This window comes from Sardina pilchardus, chromosome 10, assembly GCF_963854185.1.
Source record: "Sardina pilchardus chromosome 10, fSarPil1.1, whole genome shotgun sequence".
Classification (NCBI taxonomy): Eukaryota; Metazoa; Chordata; class Actinopteri; order Clupeiformes; family Clupeidae; genus Sardina; species Sardina pilchardus.
This window is the reverse complement of record NC_085003.1, coordinates 11,038,835-11,058,501: the sequence shown is the minus strand read 5'-3', so window position 1 is coordinate 11,058,501 and position 19,667 is coordinate 11,038,835. Positions and strand designations below refer to the sequence as shown.

General features: G+C 41.3%; 1 protein-coding gene across 1 annotated transcript; it reads right to left on the bottom strand.

Moving 5' to 3' along the window:
• Positions 1-5,620: 5,620 nt before the first annotated feature.
• Positions 5,621-18,475, bottom strand: calb2a (calbindin 2a). Its single transcript, XM_062547138.1, has 11 exons — positions 18,286-18,475; positions 14,511-14,587; positions 13,080-13,169; positions 12,789-12,869; positions 11,194-11,250; positions 10,153-10,230; positions 8,524-8,579; positions 8,328-8,367; positions 8,041-8,094; positions 6,527-6,598; positions 5,621-6,338 (listed from the first exon to the last, which is right to left on the bottom strand). The coding sequence occupies exons 1-11, from the start codon at positions 18,380-18,382 to the stop codon at positions 6,222-6,224; spliced, it is 819 nt and encodes a 272-aa protein (XP_062403122.1). The 5' UTR covers positions 18,383-18,475; the 3' UTR covers positions 5,621-6,221.
• Between the last annotated feature and the right edge of the window lie 1,192 nt (positions 18,476-19,667).

The following is a 19,667-nucleotide window of genomic DNA, read 5'->3' as shown; positions in this document are numbered from 1 at the left end:
CCTCCTCCTCTTACTCTCACTCCTCTGGCTCTGCCTCTGCCTGTACTACTACTGTAATACTAAAGCTCTGATTGCTAATTGTAAGACTGTGTGACAGGAGTTTGCCCATCTGATGAGTCAGTGTGCATGGTAGGGCAGTTAGCTTTAGAATTTGAATGGCAGTGTGTTCTTTGTGAAAACAAGATATTTTCTTCATGAAAATTGTGTCTAATGCACAGAATTGTGCGTAGTGTTTTGAAAACAGTGTGTTATAGAACTGCAATTTGAGTGTAAAGCCGAAATTGTGCTTATAGTTCAGCAGAATCGGTTCAGGAGGTTGGTGCATGAGCTACATATTATGGGAATTGTGTCTCAAGTACCAGAAATTGTGTGTAAACAATTGAGAAAAACTGTAATAGGATCTATATCAAGCAAAACAAAGAAGGAAAAATAGAATTTATATAGACACACTGATATTCCTCTGTAATTCTCAGCGATTTGAAGATAAAGTTAATCTAGAACACTCAGAAAGCTTACTTTACATACCAGTCGATCACAATGATCTGAGAATTCTGAGCATGAGTTCTTTTAGTCTTGTTGTTACTGACCTTCCTCTGTTTCTCTCTCATTGCTGATCTTTGAACCTGTTTTTCTGTGTAGCCTACTGACATGCATTATTGCCATAAACAACTCTTGAATGACAGAAACTCTGTTGTTTCATACAGCTGATATTCCATATTCTTCTATGTTCATTATGTGCTCATTTGCCACTTTGCATTATTAATATGTATTACAGTGTCTGTGCTATCAATAAACATACCTTATGTCCCATGCCTTTCTGTGTGCCTTCTGCAGCCTGATCTCAAAACAAGTGTAGTGTGTGTGTGTGTGTGTGTGTGTGTGTGTGTGTGTGTGTGTGTGTGTGTGTGTGTGTGTGTGTGTGTGTGTGTGTGTGTGTGTGTGTGTGTATGCATGCATGTGAGTGTGTGGATGCCTGTGTGTGTGTGTGTGTGTGTGTGTATGTGTGTGTGTGTGTGTGTGTGTGTGTGTGTCTGTCTGTCTGTCTGTCTGTCTGTCTGTCTGTCTGTCTGTCTGTCTGTCTGTCTGCCTGTCTTTCTGTCTGTGTTTACGTGTGTGTGTTTGTGTGCACATGCATGTGTGTGTGTGTGTGTGTGTGAGAGAGAGAGAGAGAGAGAGAGAGAGTGTGTGCACGTGCCTATATGTGTGTGTGTGTGTGTGTGTGTAACTGTCCTGACTTGTGGAAATGAAGAAAAGAACAGCTTTACAGGCCGATGGTGTACAATCACTAAATGTATACATAAATTAATTTGTGGTACAGTTCAGATCCATCTCAACCGACGATAGGGGCAATTAAAGTGGTACATGGTTGCATTTGTATTTTTTTTACGGGGGGGGTGTAAATTACAAATTGTGTTGGTTATGGGTGGATGCAGGCCCTCGAGCAACAGTGCCCTCCAAAAGTATTGGAACGTCATGCTTAAAGTTAGATATAAAATCATCTTTTAGAAATTGATCTTAATGCCTTAAATGAAAAATGAGGAAATATTCAACCTTTAAGGACATCAATTTTCTTTGTGAATGAATAAAGACCCTTTACCAAGAGATTGAAATGCTTTTATGTCAGTTATTAGCTGTTAGCTAATTAGCGAGCTTGAATTGCATTGAGCTCAATGAGAATGAAATACTTTTGGAGGGCACTGTACCAAAAATGGTCTTCACGGGTGCCACGGTTCGGGTAGTTATTTAGGAACTTTTCAAGTTTCAGGGGGCATGGGTATGAATGTTCAGTACCTTTTTATTATATCTTATTTACTTGATGGACCATCATGTTAAAAAAATAAAATAAAAATAGTCCAGAGAGAGAGAGAGAGAGAGATTAGGGGTGTTTGTATGTATATTAGTCATTAGTGGTTTAGTCTAGTTATCTGTAGTGGGTATACTGTGTCGTCTCCAACACATGCATCATGACAGGCATTAACTTTGAAATCATTGGTCCAGCCTATAATCAATCACGTGTTTTAGGGATTTAGGGATTCATAACGTTACTTTCTACTTACTACTACTACTACTACTAAACTTTACAGATGGACACTAAACAGCATTGGCAGTCAGGAAACAATGTATGCAGGCTGTAAATAAATGTACACATTCTTGACTGCAATTCTTTTTTATGTTTGCACTTTGCAGGTGTTGCTACTACCGTTTTCCAAAGCTACTTTCAATTTCGAAATGTATAATGTCATCTCCTCTTGCTGCAGTTCTATGGGCCCTAATAATTTGTTACAAATCAGAAGGTAAACAGAAATGTAATGCAATACCAAAAGATATTCTTCTTCATAAGGTGTGTACACTATTTAAACTATGAGACTGTTTGACCAAAGTGGAACAGAAAGAGACGATCACTAATCTTTATCATTGATGTGAACAACTTTTCTGCTTCACATCCTTTATTGTCATGCTATACTCTGGCCTTTCGAGAAATATTTTTAGTATAGTATATTCATGTTGGCATGTGTCTATTTTTAAGGAGCCCCTGAGTTCTTCCTGGTTTGTCAAAATTAGGGAGAAAATGTTGTATTTGTCAATAAGGTTTGCCATAATTGATTGTCAAAATTTACCTTGTTTGTCATATGTTTATCAGAATCAGAATCAGAACCAGCTTCAGGCCAGGTTTGCGTAAACAAACAAGGACTTTGACTCCGGTTAATATTTGCTCTCAAGTACAACACTCAGCAATAACATTAAAAAAAACACATTAAGAATAGAATAAGGGCAGTAAGGCTATGTATAAGAATAAATACAGTACATTTACAAATAAATAGATGCTATGGGTGGGATAGGGTAATGCAATTGTCCGGAGAGGGAGTGCGGCCTTGTTGTCCCTGTACAGGCAAGATGCAGGAATCAAACATTGCAGACATATCTCTCCATATATGTCATACAAAATTAGATGACACCAATTAACATTATGAATGTGATGAAATTTAGCAAAAATATAGAGTCACATTTTCCCTCAATTTTATCTTCTTTTTTTTGTGTAATGTTTGGGAGGCCTTGTCCTTTGATTTTATGGCACCATGTGCTGTAATAGCACTACAAGACCACATGGTGGCAATAGTGTTCTATCACAAAGCTAATGCAATGGCCATCTGGCCCAGCGCAAAATATGAGTGCCCATACTAGTCCCGTGACTGAACTTTATGAAAATGGTGCAGGCCTTCTCTGCCTGAAGCACCATTGTGTCACTGGACATATTGCTTGGCCTCCGCACGTGCCATTGATGTGGTCTGATTTCACAGTTTTCAAATGTGACAGAATTTATATAAAGTAACAAACTTTCAGGCGATAACTCTGTGATGTTCAAGTCAAGTCAAAAACAAGAACAAAACCTCACCATCTGCTGTTAATGCATACAGTTTTTGACGTTTAAACTTACACCCTTAAACGGCAAATACGTTCACATCACAAGCGTGTATATCATTATGATCTATCTTCACATACAGTGGCATGTGACTGTAATGGTTTTTGATTCCGCCGACGAGCGAGTGTGGTCTTCTCAGCTCCGAGTTCTGAATTGTTTGGAGCACTTTTTCAGCGCCACGGGGTGATGACATGACAGATTAAATTTGCATGCGGAGCACCATAAGTGCAGTCCGCTGCGCGGAGCAGATGTGAGGTGTGAGCCATCGCCCACTGCAGTAAGAAAACATGGGTGTTAGCCTACTGCTTTCTCCTCTCCTCTTATCTTAAGGATCCCGCTGTTTTTATCAAACCCTAAAACAGATAACTGCGTCTTCCATGTTGGCTATTTTAGGCCTAATATTCAAACATCTTCCAGTTATCTCTGCTGTTCTTTTCCGTTCCGTTAATCATTTGGTATTTTGTCAGACATGCTACACTGGCCTACTTAGTGTGTGACAGACTCCTGAAGGCTTTCATCGTGGAAATATCACCAGGGAATTATGAAACAGAGCCAGGTGTCAGAGTGATTTCTATTGTGATTTGCTGTTTCCATCTATAGTAGGCTATCTGTATTGTGATTGGGTCTTTTCAGTATTTGAAATACTAAGTGTGTGTGTGTGTGTGTGTGTGTGTGTGTGTGTGTGTGTGTGTGTGTGTGTGTGTGTGTGTGTGTGTGTGTGTGTGTGTGTGTGTGTGCAGCAATGTCAGTGTAATTAATTTCCCAGGGCCCTAATGATGAAAAAAAAACAGTTATTCTAACACCTCTACTCAGCAACTTAATCCAAATGCAGCACACAAAGATATTAAAAACTGCATGTCACTCTGAGTCATGCCTTGTTGTCTCACTAAAGAACAGTTTGGGTCAGGGGTTACATTATATTCACTCATGTTTGTTGCCAAAGATTATGCCATTTAGATGGCAGCACAGATTTAAGCATCTTTGATTTGTTTTTAATTAGCTGTTGTTTACTTTGTAGCTTTGTAATATGCTTTGTAGCTTGTCAGCATAACTCTCACTGCGTGGTTTAAGCTTCTTCGTGTGAGAAATGGCTAGAGCAAGAATATCTGTTGGTTACAATCCGTTACGTTGTACATTTCGGATGTCAACTCTGTTATGACAGCATTGTATGCTGGCAGTTTGAAATTAATTTAAGTGCCACAAAGCATTTATATGTCACTTAAGTGGTAATACTTCACAAAAATGGTACATTCTGTTATCAAACCTGGATGTGCATAGAAACTTGTATATTCTGACAGCAAGGTGCTGGGTCTGTGGGTGGGTAGGGACTACATCTCTGAATAACTTATTTAATTCACTTGAGCTATATTTAATGATGCCATTAATAAAACAGCAGGATTCTCATTCATGAATAAATCATTAGCAGTATTTTCATATATGACTGGTTTCTCCTGTTCATCTTTGAACATGGCAGGCATTACTTCTAAGGAGATTTCTGACAAACGTAAGGCAATTATTATTTACACTGCTGTGATAAAAGTCCTTTTGGGCCACTAACAATTCAGCCAGTATAACAACAAACCACTCATCCTTTCTAAGACCTACTCCCCCAAATATTGTTAATGCAAGATGACTCTGCATGACGAATGCTTAAAGTTTTCAACTGTCAACAAGGATACTAAAACATTATCACATTCCAAGTCATCGAAATATGTACTGGTTAACAGTTCATAACCTCTTCTTTCAATTATATCTTATATCATTTAGGCCTTTGTCTATGGCATTGAATTTATGCAGTCTATTTGGTTTACGTCTCTTTTCTGGAAACATTTTACATGTAAAAAAGAATAATTTGAACAAACTCTGAGTAGAAAAGGTCCCAAATTTTGACCACTTTTTATTTCATTTTTTATGAAATATTGAAGTCCTGATGATTAATTAATCAGGAATGCCCACGCTCTGTTGTATGTTTTTAATTATTTAGCTTGATTTAAAAGCACCTGAATGAAATTAGGACCTCTGGCTGGCAATATGAAGTATTTTGGTAGAAATACATGAGGCTTTATGTATGTGTGGTCTGGTTCAGAATGTTATGGTCTGTGTTCTCCTCTAAAATTGTGAAAACATACAATTCGGAGAAAGAGAAAGTGAGCTAGAGAGAGGGTCTGTACATCATACAGAATATATGGTAAGAAGCCATTCATTTATTTATTTATTTCCCAAATACATACATCAAACTGAGCATACATATCATCACATACTTTATCTTTTAGTTCTGTAACGTCCTCTAACAGTATCAGCCATAAAACCGCCAGCAAAACCCCAAAACGTAAACAGATAATGAGTGAAATCAGGAAGAGAGACGAGGGTAGAATCTAGAGCTGACCAAGGGGGAATGAAGGCCATATCAAACAAACTAGAGGGGGAAACTCTAAACCAGGCAAGTCATCTATCATATCATATTCTTGCTTTGTTTTTCCCTCCAAACCATTAAATCTGCTGAGATTCCTTAATTCATTCATTATAGTTTCAAAAATTGAGCAGAGGGGGGCGAAGTCATAGCTGGGTCAGATCTGCACCTGAAAGGATTGAGGAGAGGTGACGGACGAGGGGTAGGGCTTGTTTTTTTTTTGTGCTTCTCTGTGCACATTCATTCAAAAATCATGGAGGGGGGTGCCCGGAACATGCACATGGTTACAGTCGTCAGGCAGCTGGAAGTGGGTGAGAGAGAGAAGACGGTCATGTCTGACAGGGTCATGGGTCAAAGGTCAACAGGAAGAGGAAGTTGAGCATGCCGCGTTCACAGCATGGGCTCCCGGCATAGGACGATCTCCAGCTCTGAGCGGTACAGCTTGCCACCGTCGGACAGCGCCATGATGCTCTTCTTGTAGCCAGTCAGGTTCTTAGTATCCACCTCCTGTGGAATGATGGGACATGCACATTATCGTATAAATAATACACAACTTGTCCTCTATTTCAAGCACTGCACAGGGCAGCCTCAGCCATTCCCCTTGATCTTTAAAGATATGAGCTAATACAGTGTAGGGCTTTTGTGCTTTGATGGGAAAGAGATGCAGGTCCTTTCATTTCTGCCTTCCAGCTTACCTTTTTGTTCTTCTCATAGAGATCTTTCAGAAGAGCATCCAACTCCTGCTCATCAATGTAGCCATTGCCATCCTATCAAGACATACAGTACAATCATGTTCAGAATCAATCTCAATCAAGTTAGCCAACTGTAGATGTAATAATAACATATGACTATTTGTCTTACAGTTGATTGTTTGCTATGTACGGCTATTGTCACAGATGGAAAGATTGGCGGTACCAGTTAACACAGAGGAGAAAGGGCATCAGAGATTGCCAGTGCAACTTTTTGGTGTGCGTGCCATCACGCATTGTGCTTTTTTGTGTGCTTTTCAACACTCTGCACATTTTATTTCTGGCACTGTAAGCCTTGTTAGTGCTCAGTTGACCTGCTGCATATTGCACTGTGCTCGCCATCCTTAGTGGCGACAGCAGATAGTTGCTGAGTGGGAAGGAGTGGGGGGGTCGAAAAGAAATGCTTAAATAATCATGCCCGTAAACGTTAGCGCTTGACACACATGATGTGTGAACTGTCTACAGTTCATTTATAATTAAGATACACACATTATGTGGGTGTACCCGGGATCAGAGCACGTCTCTTGTCTACAACATACTGTACACACTGGAAGGTTGATTTAAAAGGTTCATTACTTAGGTCAAGCATTCCGTTTGAAATGTTTATTCTGGTATACACCACAAGTTCAAAATATTTGTATTTAGCTTTCAAATGTCTTCTATGGTGGCTATTTGCAACAGTATAGATACAGTTACCAGAGGGAAATCAGTTTCAGATTACAATTTGACAAGATAGAGGAAAAATGGCAGTTTACTTTTGGATTGAATCTAAAATGTCCAATTTGATTCATTGTTGAGACTGTGATTTTGATTACATTGGACACTTCTGTTAATTGCGCTTTGTTTGATAATTTCCAAAATGATTGCACTTTGAGTTTCTTCATATTTTCCTTCCAGAAAGAAGATGAATAAATACTTTGGAAAATGAGAACAATCCTCGCTATGTTTGAGTTTGTGGACGTGCAGCCTATTGGTCTTGACACAAAAGCAATGAATGCGAATTGCTTAGCTGAAAAAAAAAATAGATTGGCAATATGTTCCCTTTGTTTTGTATAACAAATAAACACACCATGAAGCGTAGACGGCTGGATGTTGTTAGTTAGCGTGCCGTCAGTTTTGCATTTTTGGGATTGTGTTGATCATGGACCAATTGCCACCCAAATGACTGAGCCGTCCCTGCTGAAGGGCAGGCACTAAGGAGGAGAACAGGTGCACAGAGTCCGCTCATTTCCCTGCGCAGGTGGGTGGAAACACCTCTCGTTTGCATGCACACAACATCCACAGGGGCGAAGGGAAATTAGAAATAAAATCCCTTAGATTTGTCCATTAATCCCAGGCAGAGACCAGGATTTGATTCACCTGCTGTGTACGGGATGGGGCTTGTAACTCAGAGTTGTGTCTAGCTTAAACACACTGCAGACATGGCTGTAAGTGTAATAGACGTCATTTGCTATGCGTACCTTGTCGTAGTATGTGAATATGGCATTGAATTGCTCAGCGGTCAGCTTGATGCCCTGCAAAACACACACACATAATAAAACAATCACTGTTTAGTGAACCAATGGTTGCAAACCATGAAAAGGCACGCACAGACACATACACACACACACATACACATACACACATACACACACAACCTCTCTCTCTCTCTCTCTCTCTCTCTCTCACATACACACACACACACACACACACACACACACACACACACACAGCATTCATTAGTTATTTAAAACATTATGACTAATACCTGGAACTTCAGTAAGAAATTTTCTTGAACAGGTAGAAGCCTGTGAGACAAGAGTAATGAACAGTTATTCAATTGTTTCGGCTCAAGTTAGTTATTCAACTAATTTGTACCAGAAAAACAAACACAGCACATTGTCTACATTGTATACAAAAAAAGGGTCCCAATAGTTTGTGAAGAGCTCCTCAAAACAGATTACCTTGCCATCTCAGACAGACCCAGCTTTCCGTCTCCATTCAGGTCGAACATCTTGAGCTAGGGGAGAAAAGACAAAAAGAGACACGAGACAAATGAGAGGGGACGGCAAACAAGAGGATTGAAGACAAGATAAAGTGCAAAAGGATGGAGTATAGACAATGGTAAAAAATGAGAGAGAAAGAGATAGATAGAGAGGGGGGGGGATTATCATATTAGATATACACAAGCATGTTGTAAGTAGCAGGAGAAACACAGAAGCTCACAGAAGACCACAGAAGCTCACAGACTAAGCCACAGAGGGCTTGCTTTAAGTAACACGACACTGTGGTCATTTGTGGACGTGCATAGTTGACTGCATGTGTGCACTTCTCAACTAAAGTTTTTGTGCAGTTTTGGCCAGAGGAACTTTTCAGTGATGCTTCATTAATAAGGGTCTTAACGCATGAAAGGTTTTCTCCAGTGCTTGCGTAACGCTTGGTAATAAACCATATTTGGCCTGCCCCGAAGTTGGATATAGACAGATAATTGGTCACTCTTCTGACCTGAAAAAGGTCAAATGTTCAATTAAAGGATATGGAAAATACAAATCGTACATTTGGAAACTCAGTAACATTGCTCATATCAACAACATTCAGTGAACTATAGGCCCTTACTTTCTCTGCAAACAAACCAGTAAACACTATTTGTACATGAACTGCATGACATCAGCTTCGCCTGAGGCTTCGATGTTGTTTCCTGCCTCAGTAAGTCTTTCATATACTTGGGTTCTGCACTTGAAACAGCATTTGCCTTTTCACACCAATGCACTGTCCATTCTGTAAGTGCATCCAGATTACGGCATCTTTACTCATTAATGGTGACCCTTTAAACATTGTCTGCTGGCCATTCTATAGTTGTGCAACACCATGAGTTTCTCATATTTTTGTGCTCCAAACGTGTTTTTGCATGACAAAACAGTTTTTTTTTTAACTGCATCCTCAGTTATGCAACCGGATTGTCTTGTGCTGACGAAAATTCGGGTCAAGTTGCAGGCCTTGAGGAGTAGCCATATGCCATCACAGCTGGACTGGGAACAAGCAACCCGCAGGTCATCATGTGCCTTTGTCCATTTGTCCACTCAAGAGCCACCAGCACTGCAGCACAGCAGCGCACAGCTCCCTAGTCTGCCACGGCACTTACCAAATTATATGCCACTTACAGATAATAACTACCTTTATGTACTGTCCTGTCAATTCCCCTGTCTACAATTTGCTGATCCATACAGGCCTGACAGGCTGCGAGCAAAATGCACCGGGGCTGGGAACTGACATGGGGGGGGGAGGTTTGTGGACCGCATTAGAATGATAACATTGGTTCAACCTTGAGATTTCTGAGGTGGAATGGCCTGCTGTTCATGAATAACCCATGAGGAACTTGCATAATAGCTCCTAAAGTGGAATTTATTCTGAGAATCTTTTTTCTCTCTCTCTCTTTCTCTCTATCTCTCTCTCTCTCTCTCTCTCTCTCTCCTTCTACGGGACCAAATGGTTGGAGGCTGGAGGTGGTGGAGACAGACGTGTCTCGGTGTGTTGACGGAGTTCGACGTGAAGTTTTTTGAAGGGCTGAAGTTTTTTGCGATGTTTTGACTCACTATTGTCTGTGTGTACTCGTGCAGCTTCTGGTCATCATAGTGTCTGTTTGCCTTCTTCAGCAGGTCAGAGAGGAAGCCCTATGGAGGGGAAGAAGAAGAAGGCAAAACATTACGTCAAATATGGTACTGCTGCTGTTGAGATTAATCTTTGTCACTTGAGTGACTGCTCTGCATGCTGCACCACTGTTTTGATTTCATCTGAAGTAATGTGGACACGACCTTGCGCCAAGCAAAAGGAGATTCATTAGCGCAATTTGACTTGGGTCACTCCACTGGCCCCAGAAGCAAATACAACAAATGAATTAATTTTTTCCCCCTCTCTGATGCTCAAAATCTTCATGTTTTTTTCCCCCTAACAAAGTCTTTCCAAATGCCCTGAAAGCCCAAAACTGCATAATATGTGTGCCTCGGCATGCTGGGTCTTGTGGAGAAGGCTGTAGTTGGGGGGGGGGGGGGGGGGGGGAGAAGGGTCCTGCTAAGAGCTTTCTGTGGCATTCCTGTACATGCCCAGATGGAGTCATTTGTGATGTTCTCATCCACTGGCAGTGAAAACATTAATCATTTACATGGCTTCTGTCTGCCTCACAACATCAGCGCAGAGTAGCCTGATTTAGCAGAGCCCAGGTGGATAGGAGGGGCATGAAGGCTAGATTGATTCATTGTGCTAAAGTCATTTGATTCAATCTCTTTGTTCATTACTAACAAGCGCATATTTCATCAGTTCATGCTACATGAGTAAAAATAATGGGCAGTGTTTCAAAGGGTAGTCGGTTACTTTGAAATGTAGACTGTTAACGTATGCAGTATATACTGTACATCAAGCACACTGTCACAGCTGAGGAGGATGTATGGTTAAAATGGAAGAAGAATGTTTTTGGGTTTGGATTAGATGGATTGTTCTCTCTCTCTCAACTAATAAATTGGCATGGAACACTAAAGTACCCCATGCAGTCTGTGTAATACACCATGACATCCACAGAAGTTATTCAATAGTAAATGAGAGTTAAATGTAAATCTATAAAATAAAAATAAAAATCTCACCTTAAGTTCATTTGCTTCGATGTAGCCACTGCGATCTGTATCGTACCTTCGCCAGGCCTAGGCACAGAAAAAAAGAGTCAAAAGAAACAGCTTTGCTTTGTGTGTTCACACAGCCTACTGTATGTGACAATCATGAACATGGCTGTGCTGTTTTTGCCATCCAAAAGGGAAAGATCTAGCTGGAAATATGCTTGGCACAAGTCACAAACCATTCCCAGCTATGTGAGGAACATGAGAGGAAAGTCCCCCCCCCCCCCCCCACCCCCCAACTGACAAGATTGCATTGATGGGACAGAATGTGCATATTGAAACCCAGGAGGGTAGTGAAGAGGCAGAGGAAAGATGTCTGTTAGACAGAGATGGGGGAAGGGTGCGATGAGGAGAGAATGGAAAAGAAACAGAGACAGAGAGCGTGAGAGAGAGAGAGAGAGGGAGAGAGACAGAGGGAGAGGGAGATGGAGAGAGAGAGAGATGGAGAGAGAGAGGGAGATGGAGAGAGAGACAGAGGGAGAGGGAGATGGAGAGATGGAGAGAGAGAGAGAGGGAGAGAGGGAGAGGGAGATGGAGAGAGAAGGGAAATCATTTCCAATTTGTTTATTCCTTAATCGTCCAGTTTTACTCCCGGTAATCACACTAGATTTTTTCATTACACTTTTGAACGTTTTCCTATTCGACCCCCATTTACACATTGTGAGAAGACAAGGAATGAGAAATGCCACTTAATTAAAGTTTTAATCTTGCAGCCGTCCCTGTTTCCAGCAAAGGCTCTTATCAAAGATAGATGCCCTGCCTTTCCAGGTCTGTGGAGGATTACAGCGGTGCATCTATAATATATGACTCTGAAAATAGAAGTTTGTACTTCCTCATTCTATCCTTTTAAGAGGTTCTCCAAGTAGTGCGGGATGATTAAGAGTCTTCCCTCTCGCTCGCCCATCTCCCATTCTCTCTTTGCACTCAGCTTGACAACATACCGCAGACGGCTGAGAGAATCCCCATTACAGATAATCAAACACTTTGAGGCTGCACCGAGATTTAGCCGGATGAAAACGTCAATATCTGTGAGAGCGGGAATCTCCAGCTCCGGGAGGCGAAGGTTTTTTTTTATGGGTATATAGCGCTGGAGCGCCGGGGTGTGATGCCGATGGAAGTCTGTGATGTCAGCAAGTCTCTGACCTCAATACTCTGATTCCTCCACCACTTTGACCTGAGCAAGTTTGTAGTTTGTGGAGTTTTGGCATTTGATGGCGCAGTTTGCTGTTCAAATATTAATTGATTGCGAATTCTTCTGATGCAATAGCATCAGTAATTTCTCTGTACAGCATCCAGGCATGTAATAAATGTGTAATAACAAACACTATCCAAAGGAGCACGTGGCATGTTTTTATCTGATGTAATTGCACATTTGCAACTGCACTATGACTTGGTAGGTCGACTTTGACTCTACAAAACAACTGCATAGTTGTGACATGTTGTTGTACACTACCACAAAATGTAAGCCTTGTTTACTATCATGTCGTCTTACAGACCTGGCCATTTTTTTTGTTATCTCTGTATGGTTTATCCGTTACGATACATGGGCAAATTTCTCTACTCACAGCCATGAATTCAGCGCTGGAACCGACAAACTGTCTGAAACAGAGCAGGAAGTTCTCTTCTGTGGGCAAGATCTGAGCCAGCTAGAGGAGACGAGGAGAGAGAGAGAAAGCAAGGCAAAGGCATCAGACAGGTTCTGCATCCTCATTGGGAACACAGCCCGTATGGGCATTGGGGGTGGATTGCTTGATAGTGTTGCTTGAAACTAAAATGAAGGTTGTCCTTCCAGTTGTAGGATAGGGCATTTTAAAGCTTTAAACGAAGAGTAATGTTATCATTTCAGAACATCTCACCTCTGACATCTCAATTCTCCCATCTTTGTTCTGGTCGAATTTCTGCATGAACTCTTTCATCTTCTCTTTGAAAGAGGCGTTTGTTGGGTCCTAAAAACATGCGAGCACAAGGAGATGAGCTTTCTTCATGGATGACTGAAGCATCAACAAACAGTGGCATTGCACAACAAATCTCATCTCAAATCACATGCTGACGAACAGCCAACAGCAAACAATTCTAGGCAGACCGTATACCCCCAGCTGAAACACAAGCCCTTTGCATTACTGCTGTCGGGCAGGGTATCTGATTGCACAGCACTTGTAGCTACGGGGCACACACATCTCTCATATTTCTTTGTTATACACAGAGGGGTTACGAGAATATGATTCTCAGCTCTCCTCCCAAAATAAAGCATTACAAGCCATCTGTCTCAGCAGAAATGTCTGGGGATGTCTTCTTCTGCTGCTTGACTTTTTCTCATTTAGAAATTGCTTAAGCAAATTGGAAGGAATGGTCTTAGGCTCTTCAGATGCTATTGCCATTTGCTTGGCTGAAATATCTTGCAGGCCTGTCATGAGCGCCACATTAATCTACTTGTGCATAAACAACATGACAGACAGCCCCCCCCCCTTTCCCCAAAAAGAAGGAGGGGCTGCTTTAATCACCCATGTGAATAATGTACTTGGGGACTGGAGACGGGATGAATTTTGTTCAGACTATTATGTTGTTAGGGTCCTTCAGTTCCATTTTGGTCCTATTCATTCAGAAGCCATTACAGGCTATTGCACCAACTTTAATCATGCCAATGCATTTCTGTAAGCCTTTCATCTCCCCTCCAGACATGACAAGAAAGAAAGGTTATAACATAACTGACTTTCAAGCCACACTTCATTATTTGATCCTCTATGAAGTACATGCACTGGTGTCAAAAAAGAAACACTGTGACCTTTGTGGAGAGCTCTAATTTTCTTCAAGCTGTCCGGTGAGTCTAGAATTTCAACCTCCTCCCAATTGTTTTATTGTTTTGTTTTGTTCATACTTTACTCAGAGTAATCATCAACCAACTTCATTTTATTGTGCTAATTAAAATAACACTGCTTTCTGCTCTTGAGGCACTAGATGCCAATTAAACGGCCAACACTGTCTAGTTGTGTTTCACAGGGCCAAATATTCAACAGCACAAAGTTATACTGACAGGAGGAAAATTACTGATTCAGTAAGTCAGACTGCACTACTGTATGAGCCATTTAATGCAAACAGGATGAGTTTGTGGTCACATAAGCCAACATTAATTAATGATAAAGTAGCATAGCAATGGATGTCTAATATTTACTATGAGAATCTTATAGTGTGTGTGTGTGTGTGTGTATGTGTGTAGTGTAGTGTGTGTGTGTGTGTGTGTGTGTGTGTAGTGTAGTGTAGTATAGTGTATTAGCGTGCCACTTGCTCACCACTCCAGCTCCTCTTCGTGCAAGCTCCATTTCACTGAAGAAGTTCTCCAGCTCCTTACCTTCAATGTAACCATTCCCTACGATACAAGTGAATAAAGTCACACAAGAGTATACACTTCAAAGCTTCTTTAACACCTCAGTGAATTGTACCCCCCTCCTCCCTTCTCTCCCCATCCCATCTGTCTGCCTAGGCCTGTCTTGGGCCCTTTATGATTGAGAAATGTTTGAGTGACAAGCTATGTAGACGGCTTGATTGGATTGTGTCTCTAAGCCTGTGCAAAGCTGGCTAACTCGTCGACTTGACAAGGGCTTGCTGGCGGCCACCCAAACCTGGGGAACAGCTTAATTAAAACTCTGGACGGCTGTTCACGCCAAACTGCTTTCAACTTTCCCTTGCTCTTTTTTTTTTGCTTTTAATTGGAGACTCGTTTGCTTTAGGGAGAGATGAGAGGAGAATCATGAGGCCAGACACTGCCACTGAAAAATGGAACTGGTGTTTTCGGCCCAGTTTCACAGATATTACCATCTGTGGCCAATATCCATGCCAGGAAATTGTGCTTTGTGTTTGTGTATGGAAGAGTGTTTGTGTTTGTATGTACATTTCAAGGTCTCTTTCTCTCTCTCTCTCTGTCTCTTTCATTCTCTCTCTCTCTCTCTCTCTCTCTCTCTTTCTTTAATACTGTATTCAATGTATACCCATGTAATGGAATGTAAGGTATTGCTCAAATTATAAAAAGTGGTGCTGTGCCGATACAGTTTGGGGGGTGGGGTGGTGGTAGAAATGTCATTCTATTTGCTATTTAGTCCCCACCAGCTATGAAAGGTCTTTCAGTCAAATTCCTTTGGTTAGTTAATTTGCCTCTGGACCCAACTGCCATTCACAAACAGCAAGGAACACATCATTGGAAGGGAAGACTTTTAGGCTGGTATTTACAATAAGGAGGGCATCATGTATGTTGTTATCAGGGAACCTTTAAAAATGACCGCTTTAAAGAACATGCAATCTGCTTATGCCAAGCACAGATGGAACATCACCAGAATTTGATGCGTTTACAGTCACAACATGATGATGTTTTAGCTGAGACATGAATGGATTAAAAACCACTAAGGCCTATTATGACATCCCCCTATTTGAGCTGAATTCTTCCAATCTACCTTTTGTTTTAACCATCCACTTTACCTTGGTGATGAATGTATGACATAATATACAATTCATTCCCTTCTGAAAAATTTACACACTTGTGCAATTAGGAGATATTTTACTCTCTGGCTTCTGGAAAATTATTTATATTAGTATGCATATATAAGGAATGATGAATGCATCTAGTTCATACCATTAATCTGAATACTATAGATTAATACATGTATGAATTAATCTGAATACATTACCTTGCTCATACAATTAGAAATGTAATTCAGTTGCCATTCATTTAGAATGCACAGGTCTATATGATATTAATGTTAATCTTTGGAATAATCCTAATTGTGTTTTTGAGGAGCAGCTGCCAAAGTAGCACAACTTGGCTCCAAATTCCACCATTAGAATGCTTTTCATGGCTAACAATCTTCAAAAATCAACTACTGGCAATGTGATAAGTACAAACATTAAACCCTGTCATCCATTCTACAGTGATCAACATGGTCTGATGTGCATTTACCATGCCAGCTGAACACAACCAAGAAGCCATTTTGGCCCTAGAGTATTTTGAGGCAATAAGTCTGCTTAATTAGCTATATAAGCCTAGAAATGCAATAGCATGTTCAGGGCAGTTTTATCTATTATTAACCCATAAATATTCCTAGGAAATACTGTTGTCACAGTATGACAACATCATTCTGGTAAACTCTGGTGTCAAATGGCGGTCTTTTACACCCTACCTGCTGTATGACAACATTATATGACTTTTTTTTTGGGGGGGGGGGGGGGAGAAACTGCTGACATGCACCTTGTGATTAGATTAATACACAATTGATAGATAAGATGCATGCACTGCCTGAGATGCTCAAGATGATCATCCTACAGGATTTCTTTCTCAAGCTCCTATGAAATCTCATTTTGAAAATCTCACGCTCTTCTTATTAACCTCTTGCACCATCGAAGAAGTCAATGAAAAATGAAACGGCGAATGAACAGAACTGCGCACATGTAGGCCTACACTAGTCTATAGAACAAAGTGTATCTTTGAGATCGACAGTTCATGTATTATCGATATTCTCATTATCACATCATGAATATCAGTATTACATCACTGAATATCTACCGTGTTTTTTGTAACCTGAAATGGATGCCGAGGGAAGAGATGGATCAACTCGCAGTCTCAACCAAGGATAGCCTATACATATGCGATGGGACAGAGTTGTGCGCAACCTTAACCAGTCGATCACTCAATCACTATTTCACCTCTTTGTCAAAGTGCTAACAACAAAGTGTATTGTATCTAAATGCATAAAATATTATATATCACATGTGTAAAGTGGCAACCGGAGGCTCCCTTGAAGCAGTTTCAGTGCACTGCTCTGACAAAATGTAATTTCACGACACACCACTGCAAACTCCCTAAACTCCACCTGATAGTGTCAAGGTCTAGACCTCTCAAGGTTAAAAACAAACCTGCTTGTTAGAAATTCGAGTATCTGATGGCGAGACTGATTTTTCCAAATAAACTAGCCATCCATTTTTACGCACTGGAACATTCAAGCGGATATGGAGATCCAACCCACACTAGTTTGTAACCAAAGGTAGTGTACGGCCCCTGATAAACCAACAGTTCAGCCCCCACTGGACATTTGACGCACTTCAATCTTGTCGTCCCGGTCGGCACCATTCTTTCACCGACACAAATATTGCGAAACAAGTCCTTAAACAACAAACAGTTGCCGGAGAAAAAGGTAATGTGTCTGATTAGGGAATTTCGTGATTTATGGATTTAAAGAAAGTGAATAAAGAAATGGTTAACAGTTGACCACAGAAAACCACTTGGTGCCTTCTATCAAATGCACACTTATTGAGAACTGACCATCACCCAAGAACCAATAAGCATCATAAGCGTAATTAAAAAAAAAAAAAAAACATCAAAACGTGTTGTAAGCTATAACTAACTCATTTATGACCATGCCTAAATACCAGGTTTCTTTTTTTCAAAGGAATGGTGTAGGCTAGTTCGGCAGGGACGGGGAAACAGGCACTGGGTCGACACACCCATGTCTTCTTAGTTGTGATGCGCACTTTGGTGGACCACTTTTCACTACCATAATACTTCTGCGTACATAATTCTTTCAATTGTCTCTTCCAATCAATCTCTGACACCCACAGGTTAAATAGCTTTAGCCTAAACTTCCTGCATAAAATCCTCATTTTATTTTCGCGTTATTCTCCATCAAATCATTTCACCTGTGCTGAGGGTCGAAGCTCGCGTATCACGTTATAATAGAGTGAAACCACTGCCTATGCATTAGAACATGGTTTTGACATGTGTTCATAATGAAACGTCAGAAAAGCAATATCTTATTGTGATAAACGCGTGTTAATACGAGGAGCAAATACAGAGCAAATCAACACAATTCTTTTCAACTGATTTGAAATCAACCGCAATATAACATATAGGGAAAAACACTTTCCAAATGTGTCAGGGCAACCCAAAAGGACTGGGTCTCTTCGTTCCTTCCCTTTTTTGTCGACACTTACAGTTTTGCTGTGTTTCACTCAAACGCGCTCGAGAAAACTGCGTGCGTAATGGGAAAGGCTCCTTTGGATAACTTTGTATCCTGCACTCACCATCCGTATCGAAGTGATTCCAAATGTCCAGAAACTGGGATGCGGTGAGCTCCGCAATATGAAAGTATGGAGGGTGGCGCTGTCCCTTGTTTGCCATATTGTTGATAACTATCCCCGTGGATGCGCAAGAAAATCCCGAGTGAACTTTTACTCAGCCAGACTCCGATTCTCACTGTTGCCCCCAGTGCGCTCAAACCGCGCTTTTAAACGTCTGCAATGATTGCAGTCCCTCTACGTTCCTATAGGGGGCGCAGTGGCTCTAACATCTGCATTCATTCATTCATTCACTCTCACAGCCTTGCTCTTGCACCTGCTGATGCGAGGATTCCCGCCTGGATGCGGGTCTTCCCCCTCCATGCGCAAAGAGATGCTCAGTACCCCGAGTGCTCTAGAACATCGCTGGATGGACCAGGGCTTCTGATGTATGTTCTGTCATCCATGAAGCGTTTTATGAACGCCAGACAATTATGTAAATCACTGCTTACAGCGAATGGCAAGTAACAGCATTGTTTTTGCAGGCGGAAAATTATAACAGGCGCCTGCAGCTAGTCACTCACTGGTTGTCACCCAGCACATGTCTGATAAGCGTGCATTTTTTGAGTGGCAGTCATTTATGATGATCAGCAATCTCACCTACAAGTCTTGTCAAAAAGTCATGTATGAGGCTGGTTTATTTGCAACCTATGCGACCGTATCAGCACCTCTCGGGTGCGTTCGTGCTCAGTCATCTGTAGAACGCACACTGTCCCCGCAGAGCCCTTGGCGACACGGTTAATTATCTTACTGCAGCCGTGCGTTCAGACTGCTGCTGCTTTTTATGAAGCACCGGCTCGCCAGGAAATCAGCGCTCACGGAAGAGTAATGTCCACATACCATAGGGACTCGGGCACCCTAGTAATTATCATCTGCCTGATGCTGAGCGACTGCCAGGGGCCGGTGCACACTACAAGCAATAGGAAAGAGAGGGGGGGGGGGGGCAATTACAAGTGTTTCTCTGAAATGACTCATGCACGACCAGATTAATTAGAAAACCACATACTAATCACATTTCAGACGTCCGTCCCTCTGAGAGTACAACGACTAGTGATCCTCACAGGCCAGAGTCTACTACCCCAATGACCAATACCTTTGAAATTCACTGTAAACAGCCATTTCAGCACTATGTTTGATTGGTTTTCTTCAGGCCAGCAGGTGGTAAGTGTTTACAAGAATGTGACAGTCAGGAAATGCTTGTAAGTAGATACATGTATTGACGTTGTGAATTCAACTCGGGGGGGGTCTACTGACCGGGAAGCAACCAGAAGTGGACCAAACAAGCCACAGTCCTGCACAGGCTCTACATAGTTCACTCCTTTCATACCATTGTGGTCAAAATTATTCCA